The sequence below is a fragment of the Xylocopa sonorina genome, chromosome 1 (assembly GCF_050948175.1).
Source record: "Xylocopa sonorina isolate GNS202 chromosome 1, iyXylSono1_principal, whole genome shotgun sequence".
NCBI lineage: Eukaryota > Metazoa > Arthropoda > Insecta > Hymenoptera > Apidae > Xylocopa > Xylocopa sonorina.
Genome location: NC_135193.1, coordinates 10,046,714 through 10,060,067, shown reverse-complemented (window position 1 = coordinate 10,060,067; position 13,354 = coordinate 10,046,714). Strand labels below are relative to the sequence as shown.

The 13,354-nt window shown below is 35.8% G+C and overlaps 3 protein-coding genes and 1 long non-coding RNA gene across 10 annotated transcripts in view; 2 read left to right on the top strand and 2 right to left on the bottom strand.

Annotated features, from left to right (window-relative positions):
* Positions 1 to 13,354, top strand: part of Dis3 (exosome complex exonuclease RRP44-like protein Dis3) — a 309,095-nt gene that overhangs the window by 217,921 nt on the left and 77,820 nt on the right. The gene's annotated exons all lie outside the window — the stretch shown is intronic.
* LOC143431332 (putative RNA-binding protein Alsin2) lies at positions 18 to 7,469 on the bottom strand. Of its 6 annotated transcripts, XM_076908013.1 has the most exons (9): positions 7,260 to 7,278; positions 6,995 to 7,089; positions 3,836 to 3,953; positions 3,628 to 3,722; positions 3,468 to 3,551; positions 2,512 to 2,560; positions 1,824 to 1,922; positions 938 to 1,719; positions 18 to 622 (listed from the first exon to the last, which is right to left on the bottom strand). In XM_076908013.1, exons 7-9 carry the CDS (start codon positions 1,917 to 1,919, stop codon positions 544 to 546), a joined length of 957 nt encoding a protein of 318 aa, XP_076764128.1. In that variant the 5' UTR covers positions 1,920 to 1,922; positions 2,512 to 2,560; positions 3,468 to 3,551; positions 3,628 to 3,722; positions 3,836 to 3,953; positions 6,995 to 7,089; positions 7,260 to 7,278; the 3' UTR covers positions 18 to 543. The 6 variants fall into 6 exon arrangements, with proteins under 6 accessions (XP_076764128.1, XP_076764111.1, XP_076764135.1 ...); XM_076907996.1 differs by having other exon boundaries at positions 3,468 to 3,722; XM_076908020.1 differs by lacking the exon at positions 2,512 to 2,560 and having other exon boundaries at positions 3,628 to 3,953.
* On the top strand, positions 8,017 to 11,343 carry Art4 (arginine methyltransferase 4). 2 transcript variants are annotated; one of them, XM_076893812.1, is made up of 8 exons: positions 8,017 to 8,425; positions 9,006 to 9,146; positions 9,230 to 9,724; positions 9,805 to 10,071; positions 10,146 to 10,368; positions 10,467 to 10,753; positions 10,833 to 10,969; positions 11,185 to 11,324. In XM_076893812.1, the coding sequence occupies exons 1-8, from the start codon at positions 8,293 to 8,295 to the stop codon at positions 11,311 to 11,313; spliced, it is 1,812 nt and encodes a 603-aa protein (XP_076749927.1). In that variant the 5' UTR covers positions 8,017 to 8,292; the 3' UTR covers positions 11,314 to 11,324. The 2 variants fall into 2 exon arrangements, with proteins under 2 accessions (XP_076749927.1, XP_076749934.1); XM_076893819.1 differs by having other exon boundaries at positions 8,021 to 8,425; positions 11,203 to 11,343.
* Positions 9,549 to 10,874, bottom strand: LOC143422866 (uncharacterized). Its single transcript, XR_013101775.1, has 3 exons — positions 10,745 to 10,874; positions 9,697 to 10,314; positions 9,549 to 9,559 (listed from the first exon to the last, which is right to left on the bottom strand). It is a non-coding gene; the product is annotated as an uncharacterized LOC143422866 (long non-coding RNA).

Sequence of the window (13,354 nt, the reverse complement as noted above, 5' to 3'; positions counted from 1 at the left end):
AGAAAATGCATGATTGCAGTGTCTAAAACAATAATTATTTAAACGTATATATTTCTGAACATACCTTCATTTTTTCTTTTTATACTTACATAATAATCACATAAGATCATGTAATCATGTTATAAATATGTAACATCTCCAAATATTATGGAGTTACATTTGAACTATTCTTATATACACGAAATAGTAACTAGATTTAAAAAGTATAATCGGTATATCAAGTTCAAATAGAATAAGTATATTAGTATATCTAATAAATTTAATCCTGTACTTACATATGACAGGAGAATACGCCTAGTTTTACACAAATATGTTCCGAAATATTGGTGTTTCCAATAAGGTGTGACGGCTAAATGTATAAATCTTAGTTTGTAAATTCTTGAAGAAAGATCTCTATTGGAAATAATGACGTTTAGCTGGCGCGAAGTTTGGTTGTTTTTTTTCGTTTTTTCTTTTCTTTACACATAAATGTGCACGAATAAGCACGTGAGAATTCATATGAAGAAAATAATGATTGAGCACAATTAGAAATAAGAACAGATTTTATCTCTTTCGATCATTGGACCCGCTACGACGAGAACGGGATCGACGGCTACGGCTACTACTTCGTGAACGTTTTGATCTAAAACAAATAAAACAATTATCTTCAACATTATTAGAACACACGAAGCATTCTAATTGAATAACTAAATACCTACAACACTTAGATCAATTTACATTAGAAATTCCAAGTCGATCGCTTTTACTATTCAAGAACCACGATTTTGTTCTATGCGAAAATAAATAAATATCATAAACAGTAGCACACGATTCCCATTGATCTTGACAATGATCAATGTTGACAAAATAGCGGATAATGTGCAGGCGTCAACAAAATTTCAGACATCGAATATGAAAACGATCGACATGGCGTGAAACGAACAATTAGGAAGCCAACCTTTTTCCACGGCTGCGACTTCGAGAACGCGACTTTCTCCTGTCTCTGTCTCTGCGTTCACGATCTCGGTCCCTCTCACGATCACGATCACGGTCGCGATCGCGATCGCGATCGCGATCACGATCGCGGTCACGGTCACGGTCACGGTCGCGATCACGGTCGCGGTCGCGGTCGCGGTCGCGGTCACGGTCACGGTCACGGTCTCGATCACGTTCGCGATCTTTGTCCCTGTAACCCAATCCACCGCTACGTCTTCCATCGCGATCTCTATCGCGATCGTCTCTATCTCTATCTCTGCGCCTGTCGAGCAACGATTCACGTTTCTCTTTACGTCTCTCCTCCACTGTTTTCTGAAGCTCTGCCAACTTCTCGCGGATTTTGATGAAACCCAGATGTAATTTACCACCGAAATGATCGGCCAGCCGCCGATCGTTATCGTGAATACCGAGATACGCGCTGCAGACCTCGCAGACTCTCAATTTTTGCTGTTGATAGCTGGACGCCGGCATACTGTTTCGATATTCTTGCTCGGCCTCGTTCTTCTTCTTTCGCAGCTCGTCAATCTCGCCCATCAGCTTCATCGATTCCTCAACGAACCCCTCCTCGCCGAGTTGTTCGGCTTTTGCCAATTTTTTCCCGATCTCTTCCGCGAGCACGTGAACGTTATTCGCTTTCGCTGCCACCTCAGCGCTGAGCTCTTCCTGCGTTTCCGCGAGTCGTTGCTTTGCTTGTTCCGTACGGCGATCGCAGTCGGCGATGAAATTTTGTAAATGTTCCATTGCCTTGAAACGCGAAAGAAGGTAGGAAAATTTAAATTATAAGCACGGTTATAGTCGCCAACATCGACACGTTTATCCCATCTGTCGTCGCAAAAAACGATACTCACATCAATGTCATAAAAGTGGTCCTTCTTCTTTTGCGCAGCCTCATAGTCAGCCCGTAGGGCCAAGTCGTGAATCTGGGGGCATTCTCCCAGGTCCATGCGCTGCGATTTACAAATCATCCGATATTAGCTAATTATTCTATTCAATCCTAAGAAGCCTCATTCGTTTTATTTAATATTTATATATATATAAACCCTCCCGACTTGTTCTACGAATCATTTATATAATAAGAGCAAGGTATATCGATTGGGCATTCTGGAATCTAAATTGGTTAAAATCGATAATCAAGTAAATAATTTCAAACTAGCGAAGGCAACAACGATAGAAGTTAATTAAAACCCTAATTGTCCGGAAAGGTACGAATCTTACGATTCTTCTTTTATCATTTTCTTTAAGACACGACTTTCAAACGATTACACTTGCGATCTATATATATATATATGTATGTATATACGCGCTTGCAACATTACAAAGTGGTTATACGTACGTGTACATATAATATAGCCTCCGAATAAATAAAACCATTATTATACATGCTCATTTATCCGTATGCATTCTTATATGCACGTACATACGCATACACTCGACAGAAATTATTGTTATCTTTTTTTCTCTTTTTTTTCTCTGGTTCACGGACAAAGAAAAAATGCAATTCAATTTACAGATAAATATTTTGTTATGTTCACTTACAGAGTGGCAACACCTCTCCGCCTGACACGACAATGCGATGGCAATGAAGCTACAATCAGCACACACCTTAAGTTCATATGTTCAATGGTCTATGAAACAACTTATAACCTAATTGATTTATTATACTATTTACGGTACGGCACGAAACTTGCCATAGGTGGAACAATTCTAAACGATTTTAGAAAACGAGTTCAATACGTACATCCAGTGCTGAAGGAAATTTTTCTAATAGAACTGGCACGCTGTACAGTTCCCCTAAATAAATATCCTCTCGCTTTCTCACTTTCTCTCTCTCTCTCTCTCTCTCTTTCTCTCTCTCTCGCTCACTGCTTCATGCCACTTCTCACTTCCTTTTTTCCATGGACATCTTTGTCGTTTTGCAAATTGCCAAAATAAATGCTTAATTGTTGACGTACGGTTCCCCCTTTGGTCTTATAATATTTCTTCTTATTTTTAATTGTCAAATAAAACGGAGATTTAAAGTTAATTGTTTGCTTGTTTAACGATATACCGGAAACTCCATCGACTAAAAGGGCAGCTAGTGCGCGTTACGACAGTACATATCCGCCCTCCGTTGCGGAGGAACATGTAGAATCACACGATTATCGGCACGCTCGAAATGAAAGAACGGAAAGAAGAACTGGAGTATATTAACTGGTCTGGTCTCGAACACCGCAAGACTAACATATAGCGAAAGCTCGATGGAACATTTCTTTAAACAATCAAACTTATGTAAAAGAATAACAGCATCACATAATATGTTCGATGCAACAACGCACGCCTTACGATAAATTTTCACGAAGTAACTGATCGAAGTTTCACTGCATGTTAATTCATGGAAGAACGAGTTTAAGATTATCGAGAAAACATTTATAATTCAGAGACTCGAACTCGTTATAAACTTAGTTTTCTTGGCAATTCGCATTCTTTTTTTTTCTTTTTTCTTTTTTACTTACAGATCACTGCTTCATTTCCTGTACCCATTATATCTCCGAGGATGAATACGATTTTCACACATACTTTCAAAGTAAACTTCATTTCTACCTGCCGTAAACGGCATTATTAGTAAGAAGCGACAATAAGACGTCTCATGAGAATCAGCATGGCGCTACTCACCAACATTATACAGGCCTTTCAGGGTCTCGGAATTAATATTCGACACTCAGCCTCGCCACCGTCGGTTCGGTAGAGGGGCTGAGGTAATCGCCCGCCTTTATATATATATTATTAATCAAATTAATATACCTAGTACTTGAATTATGTTAAGAGATAATCAAATTGTAGAATTGTAATACGTACGTCCTCTTCGCTTTTCAGTACTTACAGTAACGCGCATGTGAGAGCGACAAGTACAACACGACATATGAGCGGACAATACTCGCAACAATATTGTACAATGGATCTGATTGGAATTGCTTTTTCCAGAGACTCTGGAAATAGAACTGTAGGTACGTTGGTATTAGTGAACTGGTATATTCGTAATTCTCGCGAGTATTTGCCAGAAGTATATTCGTTGTTTTCTTAACAAATTTTGTTTGTCTGTTCTCAAATTAATCTTTAAATACTTCGTTTTATTTCTTTTCTAGTATCAAATAAATGGTTGGTTCTCAATTTTCCCGCGGTAAATTCTGAGTACATAAGATATATAGAAGGGTGCTTGCTAACTGCGACAAGAGATGCCCCCTTATGCACCGAATGCTAGGTTGCAAGTCTCCTTTTAACGTCCCTGTGAACATATTCTAGTACTTTCGCATGCTCTACCATTATTTAAAGATAAAAAGATAAATGTTATTTCATGAAACGATCCAATTGAACAATAATGACAAACAGGAATTATTAAAGAACTTCAGCTGATTTCCTACCACGCGAAGCAATAAATAATCTTGATATGTGCATTTTATACGACGCGTACTTTATCCATTTATAGTAACAAAATATTTTAGTAGCAAATTTTCACCTAAAAATGTACGCTATTTATATTTATTGCCTTTTTAGAAACCGTAAAATCGAATAGCTAAAACATCTCTGATCCTTGTTCAGACATATACACTTTAGCCGTAGTAAATGTATGCCAGCTGTATGTCAAGAACATTTTTAAATATCGCTCGAAGGATAGTGCAATTCGTTCGAGCTGAAAACACAGTATTCGTGTAACTGCATCTTTCATGGCAATCCGCGGAATGTTTAAGTATATGAAAAAAAGATTTGTAATGTCGCCTTACTGCAAGTAGTTGGCCGGTTAGAAAATCGAAGAAAAATTTTTATTCCTTTTTCTTTTTAACAAACACCCTTTGGACCAATTCGCACGAGATGACAAAGAAATGCGCGAAGCAGTAATAATATGATCGGTATTATGATCGTACGGAAAGTTATGTTCTCACTGCAATGGTAGAACACTTACTTGTACGTTAAACCTTACGGTTGTGTCGGTCGCGATTATACCTACGCGTACTTGTATTTCGTAATTGTATGGGGTCATTGTAACGTATATATAAGCGTAGCTTTACTTTTAAAACATTTTCAAGTGCAATAAAAGAAAGAAGTGAGATTAACATAAAAACCGTCAAGATGTTTGTTACATTTATTATAAAAAGATTTTAATTTTATTTTGGCCATGTATTTAAAATTTTACCCCTATTGATCTAGTACCCACATGCTGTTTTATTTAAAAAAATTCATATTTAACGCATAGAATAATGTATTGAATCATGACCATTTTCATTCCTTTTTGTGCGTTAAATTTCCTAAGAAAATCTATGACACGAACAATATTCCCAGGTGGAAATAAAAAATCAGATATCACACTTCTTTCTTTTTCAAGAATCTAAGTGATAACTCCTTATGTATCACAATTTGCTGCCCCGTGTTGCACTTCAACGCCTATCTAGTGTGAATTGATCAGAATCAATTCCTCACAAGTATCGTCCTATTATTTGTACAAAGCAAAAATTAATTTATACTGTTTAACTGTTTGGCATATTATATAAAATCGATCAGACCGATTGGCACCAGTGAGAAAAAGCACTATACGCACAGTGTAGTTTATACCATTCTTTCATAATGCATAAAATCATAGGAAAACTAATATACAAATGCTTAAAATGAAGTTTGTTAGTGTACATACGTATGTATAATATAAAACTAGCACCTACTTTATCACATTGAAATAAAAAAATGGTGAATTATCTAATATTACAAAATATTAAATAATCAGACTTCTGTTATAGAACAATTTGGTAAGTATTCTATTTCATATAATTATAAAGGAGTATTTATTATGGTTACACAACTTAAAACAGAACAAATTAATGCTATGTATAAATTTTAATACTACATTTTATTTTAGCAAACTAGGTGATAAACCATGTTGAAACAATGGAATAATTTAATTATATAAAGTTTATATCAATATGTGTGTCAGTAACAATTTCTTTTATTTTTGGAAATTAATTTATATCTAGCAAGAATATATAATAAGTTGAACTGAAGATGATGTGCATAAAAAGATTAATGATTTTAGAATGATTTAAATAACGATTGATAAGATATCAACGGCTCCTTGTATAATAATATTATGGATTATTGTACTGAACATTTATCATGTATATGTATAGAGTAAAATATGTATACATATCAGTTTCATTTCATTGCGCTTAGAATGCCCGATATCATAAATAAATTTCAAACATTTTATTGTAGTTGTTTATAAATAACAATGTGTATAAAATATTGTGTTAAACTTTGATCGTGTACATATGCATACTGCTATCTACAAAAATTGAATATTTACTGATTTACACTGATCTAAAATGTTCCTAATTTTTCTCTAATACTATCACTTATCTTTCATTTAAATTAGCTATAGCATTAATTTTGAAAAAAGAAATAAAATAACTTGTAGCTTATAGCTATATATATTTATATAAACCTGACAAGCTGATTAAATCTGATGATAAAACATGTACCTACAACTGTTGCAAGCCATGTGCATGTAAACAATATGACATAGATGTGACAAATGTATTTCTCCTTACTTTCACCGCATGAATATGTATATATATATATATATATATGTATATTATTTGCATCTATGTTAAAATGCTTTTAACATATTGCAAATATAGAATACCAGCACACTGTTAGAGTATTTATACAAACAATACAAGTTTGTTTCTAACAAGTTAAAAATGTGTTGATACAATTTATTGTTGTATGATATATAAAAGAGAAAAGCTCGAAAGGAAAGGAACCAAATTTACCAACAAAATGAAAGCCAGTGAATCGTGTAACCAGAATAAAATAAAAGAAACACAAAAATAATAACAAATGACTAAACGTAACATAGATATGTACCGACGTCTGATTATATTTGGATTAACGTGGCGAATAATCAGAATGGAAATACAAGAATGCTCTACTATAGCGCAAATGTGCCAATGGTATGTCATCGATATTCAATATGTGTTAAATGAAATAAACTCACTGTTGACGATAGAATCTCGTGTGGGCAGCATGCCAGCAAAAAACTCTTGCAGACTTTTGGATCCGAGTACTTCACTTGAAATTTGTTATTTTCACCTAAAATTCATAGTACATCCGTCAGTAATGATATCTCTCATAGTCGGTACATATGTAATGGTAAAGATGCGAGCCACCATCTTGTATTTTTGTGCAAGATTTCAGGTATGTTGTAAATAGTAACGCTACGAAGAATATTCAGATTTGTTCCAGGAAAAGATGATACGTACCATTCCGTCCGGTTCCCATCAACTGGTCAAGCATAGCTCGCATTTGGTCGTGAGCGGTCATTTTTGTAAGGAAGTGTAATATTTCAGATGCACTGTCAAAAATGGGACAGAGCAATCAGCCACGCCGCCAGCCTTCGAGTTTCGAGTTATTGTCCGACTCGTATTTATCGATTAGAGTATCGTACACCACTAATCGTGCGCGCGTGATTCACATAGAACATTTCCGAGTGTGCGGCTCCGCGACCAATCAAATCTCAGATCTTACTTGACGTTCAAAACCTACATTCGATTGGCTGGCGACCATTTTGTTGACAGTTCTACTATCTAATTGTTAATTTAATATGCCATAAAAACATAACAGCATGTCATTATTAATACACACGCGAAACATTTAAAACTCACTTAAATGTTACACATTCCCAATATTTTAACATGCAATAATCGCATACCGGTACAATTTTAAGTTGGTAATAGACTAACTAAATTTTCTACAATCTCTTTACGTGGAAAATGGTAATACAATAGTTTATTTTTACGGAAACTTGGATAAATACGCGAACAATGCAAATGATAAAAAAAGTATCAGCAAATTGTAGTAATGAATTTGCGTTTAACCCTGTCACGTTCTAAGCGGGGTAAGAAATAAATGAAAAAGTCGGGAAATTTACAATTAGATCTGAATTTTGTGTCGGCGCAACAGTCGCATTTCGGCAGCCTCCGAGAAGCAATCTTCTATGGCCATTGTGAGCCTAGAGAGTTCAATTAACTATATATTCAGTGTAGTAGTAACCCTACTGCGCGTGTGTAATACGCGCCGGGGGTGGTTAGTCGATGGTTCGGTGTACGAACGCGAAAAATTGCAATTTCAAGCAAGATCCGTCTATTGTTCGTGCGATTTGCATTAGGAGGGGTGATACCGCGTATTTTTTTCTTTTCACTTGCAACACTTCGGGAAACGACGTTAGAACAAGTGGCAAGTGCGAGAGGACCGATTGCAGAACTGCAGCGTACAATACGCACGCGGTGTCTAAAAATGGCGAAGGTGTTTCGCGCGGTGACAGTATCGACTTTGTCAAACAATGGACAGTCAACAGCGAAATTTAACAAGCCGGTCACGCTCAATATCAATTATGATCCGCAGGGTCTCAGCGTTGAATTTCTCGCAGGTACCGATTTATCGCTAAATCATCAATTACCAATTATATCAGCCGTCATTAACGAATAGACAACATAACCATACTGGCATGAACACTTTTTTCGTAATCATTTTTTTTTTAAATTTAAAGACAGTTCTTCTGAATGCCCTTGCCGATTAAAATCGTACGTAAGTGTTTCAAATTTTTTACGCGAATGATTTCGAAAAAAGCCATGTATTTATCTCACCTTCGACGTTATGTGATAATCCACATTTATTCACGGTACAATTGTGCTGCTGTGTATGTTCGATTGTATGGTCCAGTTAGCGAATACACATTTTGACAGTTTTGCGTTTAAGATTACGCATATTCGATGTATTACGCGTTCATTATTTTCGGAGAAGAAAATTACGTACTTTATGATTATTATATGTATCTGCTGGTTTTAAATATTTTCCTTACTTTTTTTTTTACCAATTACTAATTTCATTTGGCCCTAAAAAAATTGTATATAAACTTTAGAAAAGAAAATGTCTATTAATATATTAAAAATATTCTACTCCAATTTATTGAACCATATTTCTTTTGTTATTTTCTTATTTAACAATAGGAGACTCGATTGGCAGAGATAAAACTACATTATTGGAATTCCCCATAACTTATACTACCGAGTGTTCCAGAGTTTCATCCAGAAGTTACGTATTTACATTGGATATGGATAGTTTACTTATAACATTTGCCAATGAAACAGGTGAGTCATGAGACACGTCCGTATTATTTAAGCCATACCATCTGATGCAGTTTATTGTATTCTTGGTGATTTAATCTTTTCAGATTTTCGAAATTTTCATTCACAAATATTAAAACTGAAGAATGGGAAAGGTGTATCTGCATTTAATGAAAGGACTGAAGAATCTTCGGCTATGCAATATTTTCAGTTTTATGGCTATCTCTCTCAGCAACAGAACATGATGCAAGACTATATTAGAACTAGTACATACCAGCGAGCAATTCTAGGGAATCTATCCGATTTTAAAGATAAAGTTGTGCTTGATGTAGGTGCAGGTTCTGGAATATTATCATTCTTCGCAGTCCAAGCCGGTGCCAAGAAAGTATACGCAGTAGAAGCCAGTAATATGGCAAATCATGCAGAGTTATTAGTTGCTGCAAATAACTTATCGGATAAAATCATTGTCATAGCTGGTAAAATAGAGGAAATTGATTTGCTTGAAAAGGTAGATTGTATAGTAAGTGAACCCATGGGCTATATGTTGTACAATGAAAGAATGCTTGAAACGTACCTTCACGCGAAAAAGTGGTTAGCCCCGGGTAAATATTCTTCAGTCACTTCTTATTTCAATTCTATTACGCTGATTATTGTAATGTAGATCGAATGATGTATTGTACAGGTGGTAGAATGTTTCCTTCTCGAGGGGATCTTCACATCGCCCCGTTTTCTGACGAGAATCTTTACATGGAGCAATTTAACAAAGCTAACTTTTGGTACCAAACATGCTTCCACGGTGTAGATCTCTCGGCGATGCGAAACAATGCGATCAAAGAGTATTTTAGGCAACCAATCGTTGATACATTTGATATAAGAATTTGTATGGCTAAATCTATCAGACACATTGTAGACTTTCAAACTGCTAATGAGACTGATTTACATAAAATAGGTGAAAATTTGCGTATTACGTACGTTCTCACGCTTAATGTACGTATGTTACACTTATTTTTATGTATTCCCTAGAAATCGACGTCGATTTTCACATATTGGAAAGTGGTACTTGTCACGGCCTCGCATTTTGGTTTGACGTAGCATTTATCGGATCGACGCAACAGGTTTGGTTAAGTACAGCGCCTACGGAACCTCTTACCCATTGGTACCAAGTCCGTTGCCTTTTGGAAAATCCTTTATTCTGTAAAAGTGGCCAGTTGTTATCTGGAAAAGTCATTCTTGTTGCGAACAAAAGGTGAAGCAATATAGTTAATCATAATCAAGAGTCTCAATGTTTGAAAATGTTCATTAACATGGAATGTACATGTAACGTGGCATGAAACAATATTTTAGACAATCGTATGACGTGACAATAGAACTGAAGTTGGAAGGCACGAACATGGAAAGCAGTAGTAATACTTTGGATTTGAAGAATCCGTACTTCAGATATACAGGTGCAGCGGCGCAGCCTCCTCCCGGTTTAAATAACACTTCGCCTAGTGAGTCCTACTGGACAACGTTAGATGCGCAAGGTGCCAGACAAGCAGTGAATATGGTTAATGGAATGTCTGTGAATGGTTTGGGTGAAGTTTCGATGGATGCGACCGCAGCAGTCAATCCGAGTAATTTACTTGCGATAGGTAAGAAGGCATTTTGAGAAGACCTCGTTTTAGGAACATCATCAAGTATCTACTTGTTGGTTGCGTGTATCTAATGTAGGAGGCCAGCCAAACATACATCCTGGTTCAATCTCAAGTACAGGACGGGGGCGTGTAGGAGGTACAGCGACGAGTACACAAGCAGCGCAATTAATAGGTGGTGGGATCACTCCAAATATGTTTACATCTCCCGCTACGGTAAGTGTACAAATTTCTTAATCAGTTTTCGAGCGAGCTACTCTTAAAGTACGGTACTAGATATCTACCGAGAGATACGTATTATGCACCCTTACTCATGTACAATGTGCGTGAACAATCTGCAGTAAACAATAGCTCGCTAAATATTTGATTAACAAGTTTAATACAAAAGGATACTAAAATGTACGCCTGCCTGCGTGTCTTTCGCGCTACAGCTTGGTGTTACTTTCCAGCAATCGCTGGTCCTTGGCAATACTTCACATTATCCAGTGAATCCCAGCTTGATGATCGGAGATTACGTGACACCTGGTAACGGCATATCGTCTCAAGCGTATCGGCAATGATCAATGGCGAAATCTTTTTGTACTGAATATTCCCATACAGCAAAACAATTAAGCGACCGTCATAGCGCTAGTAGTAGCGGGGACAGCTGCAACAACAATAAGCAGAGCCGCAAGTTGGTGTTCAGTTCTCCGGCAAGCAAATTACGACTCTCCTCTGCTGTTCGTATTTTGAACGCAGTTAACTTGGCCAATCTTAATACAAACATTGGCCACGTTAATGGAAACAACAACAGCAACAACAATAACTTCACTTACTTTAATAAAGTTATCATTGGTTCTGGGTTTGGATTTGGATGGAGCGCTAGAAGAAATAAGTCACAGTGTTGGAGGAGAGTACGAACCGTCCTCTCGTAGTTGTCATTAATTTTTCGATTCAGCCTTCATTTTATCGAGGCCCCACGAAGATTTGATCTTCCAGACGGAGAAGTGCATGCTTGCCAAATATATCCGAGGAAATAATATTTTTTAACGACAATACAGTTTTACTAATGCGTAATGTTTCACACGCGACAAACTATTTCACGGGGCTCCTGATAACGGTATCGTTTATACATCAAAATCGAATTTATCGACCAGAAGTAATCACATTTGCAATTTCTTCGCTTTCTTTTCCTTCGGCGTACACTTTTCGCAAAGGTTTCAGTGTCACATCAATAGCGCATCCAACGATTGAAAATCTGCAACGGTATACAAGTTTGATTGATTTTCGATCTTAAGCGATTTTTACATAACATTTAGGTATACAGATGCACACACGAGCGCGCGCGCGCGTGTGTATGTATGTATTCCGAGTATTTCGAAAAATGCAAAGAGCAATAATTCATTAGGGATACCATATGGAGAGCACTCTGTGGCATTGCCTGTTATTTATCTTGCTTTTCTTTTCGAAGTAGTTGCGTGTTCAATGCATCCCTCCTACATATTTTTTTCTCCTTTTGAAACTGAAAAAAAAGGGAAAAAAATTAATTCTATAGAAATTCCATATAGTTAGGTCCATCTGAATTTCATTTAACTTCTGTGCTATTACTTTTTATTTTTTACCATGTAACACTTCCGTTAACTATTTATGATTTAGAGAGAAAAAGAAATTGTATATAATTATCTACGTGATTCGATCCATTCGATATAATTTACGCTGAAAATAATGAAAAAAGAATATATTCCAATAAAACTATAATAAATTATGTTGCGATTCATATCGAGCTGATTTACTGTATTGTATTATTGCAATGTACAGACACTAGAATAGCGTGTACAGGCACAATTTCAAATTTGTGACGTTTGTATTACATATCGGCCTTTGGTCAATAGGATTAATTCAATACTTTTAATGTATTTCTATTATAGTATAATTCTATCGCCTATGTATGTGTTTCGTAACTATTAATTTCATTGAGTAACCAAATTTTTGTGCAAAAAGGGAAAAAGTGAAGTCTTTTGCTGTTTATATAAAGTATGACGTATAAATACTCCAGTATTTACAAATTTATGAAATACGAAGACTATTAAAAAAACCGAAAAATTTTACGAAAACAAAAGCATTTTTTCTAGTTCATTTTTAACATAATTAATATATTTCTTTTATATATAATAGATAAATTAAACGAGGTATATTTATTTCTTTTCTGATCATAACGAATTTCGTTACGCAATGAATTAAGAATTAAGAAAAGATTTTCTATTAGCCTCACAGGTAATCTTCTGATAATAAGGTATCCTTGCGTTGGTAGACGCATGCACAAATGTATGGTCTTTTGTGCGTGTCTTTACAACAAAGAAAGACGCGAAATCGTAAAAGCCTTTATTTTTATGGTTCCAAAAATCTTAGCAAAGAATAATTTTATTTCACACATTTTTTTATACATAAAAATAGAATTCCGTTTTTTTTTCCTTATGGGATTCGTTTTGGGACGGAACATTGTTCTGAGCAATATTTTGATTACTTTTAACTCTGTCCATTATTCGAGGATTACCTGTTCTTAAAATAATTGTACATATAATCTTAATTTTTACAAGTTGATTGTACGTTCAGATCTCGGTA

Excerpts from the sequence above, each read along its gene's own strand:
- LOC143431332 (XM_076907986.1), bottom strand. The coding sequence starts at position 7,320 with ATGACCGCTCACGACCAAATGCGAGCTATGCTTGACCAGTTGATGGGA. Across the intron at positions 1,923-6,994 it reads ACGAGATTCTATCGTCAACA|CGCATGGACCTGGGAGAATG; the intron begins GTGAGTTTATTT and ends TGTAAATCGCAG. Across the intron at positions 623-937 it reads AGTCGCAGCCGTGGAAAAAG|ATCAAAACGTTCACGAAGTA; the intron begins GTTGGCTTCCTA and ends TATTTGTTTTAG.
- Art4 (XM_076893812.1), top strand. The coding sequence starts at position 8,293 with ATGGCGAAGGTGTTTCGCGCGGTGACAGTATCGACTTTGTCAAACAAT. Across the intron at positions 8,426-9,005 it reads CAGCGTTGAATTTCTCGCAG|GAGACTCGATTGGCAGAGAT; the intron begins GTACCGATTTAT and ends ATTTAACAATAG. Across the intron at positions 10,369-10,466 it reads ATTCTTGTTGCGAACAAAAG|ACAATCGTATGACGTGACAA; the intron begins GTGAAGCAATAT and ends ACAATATTTTAG.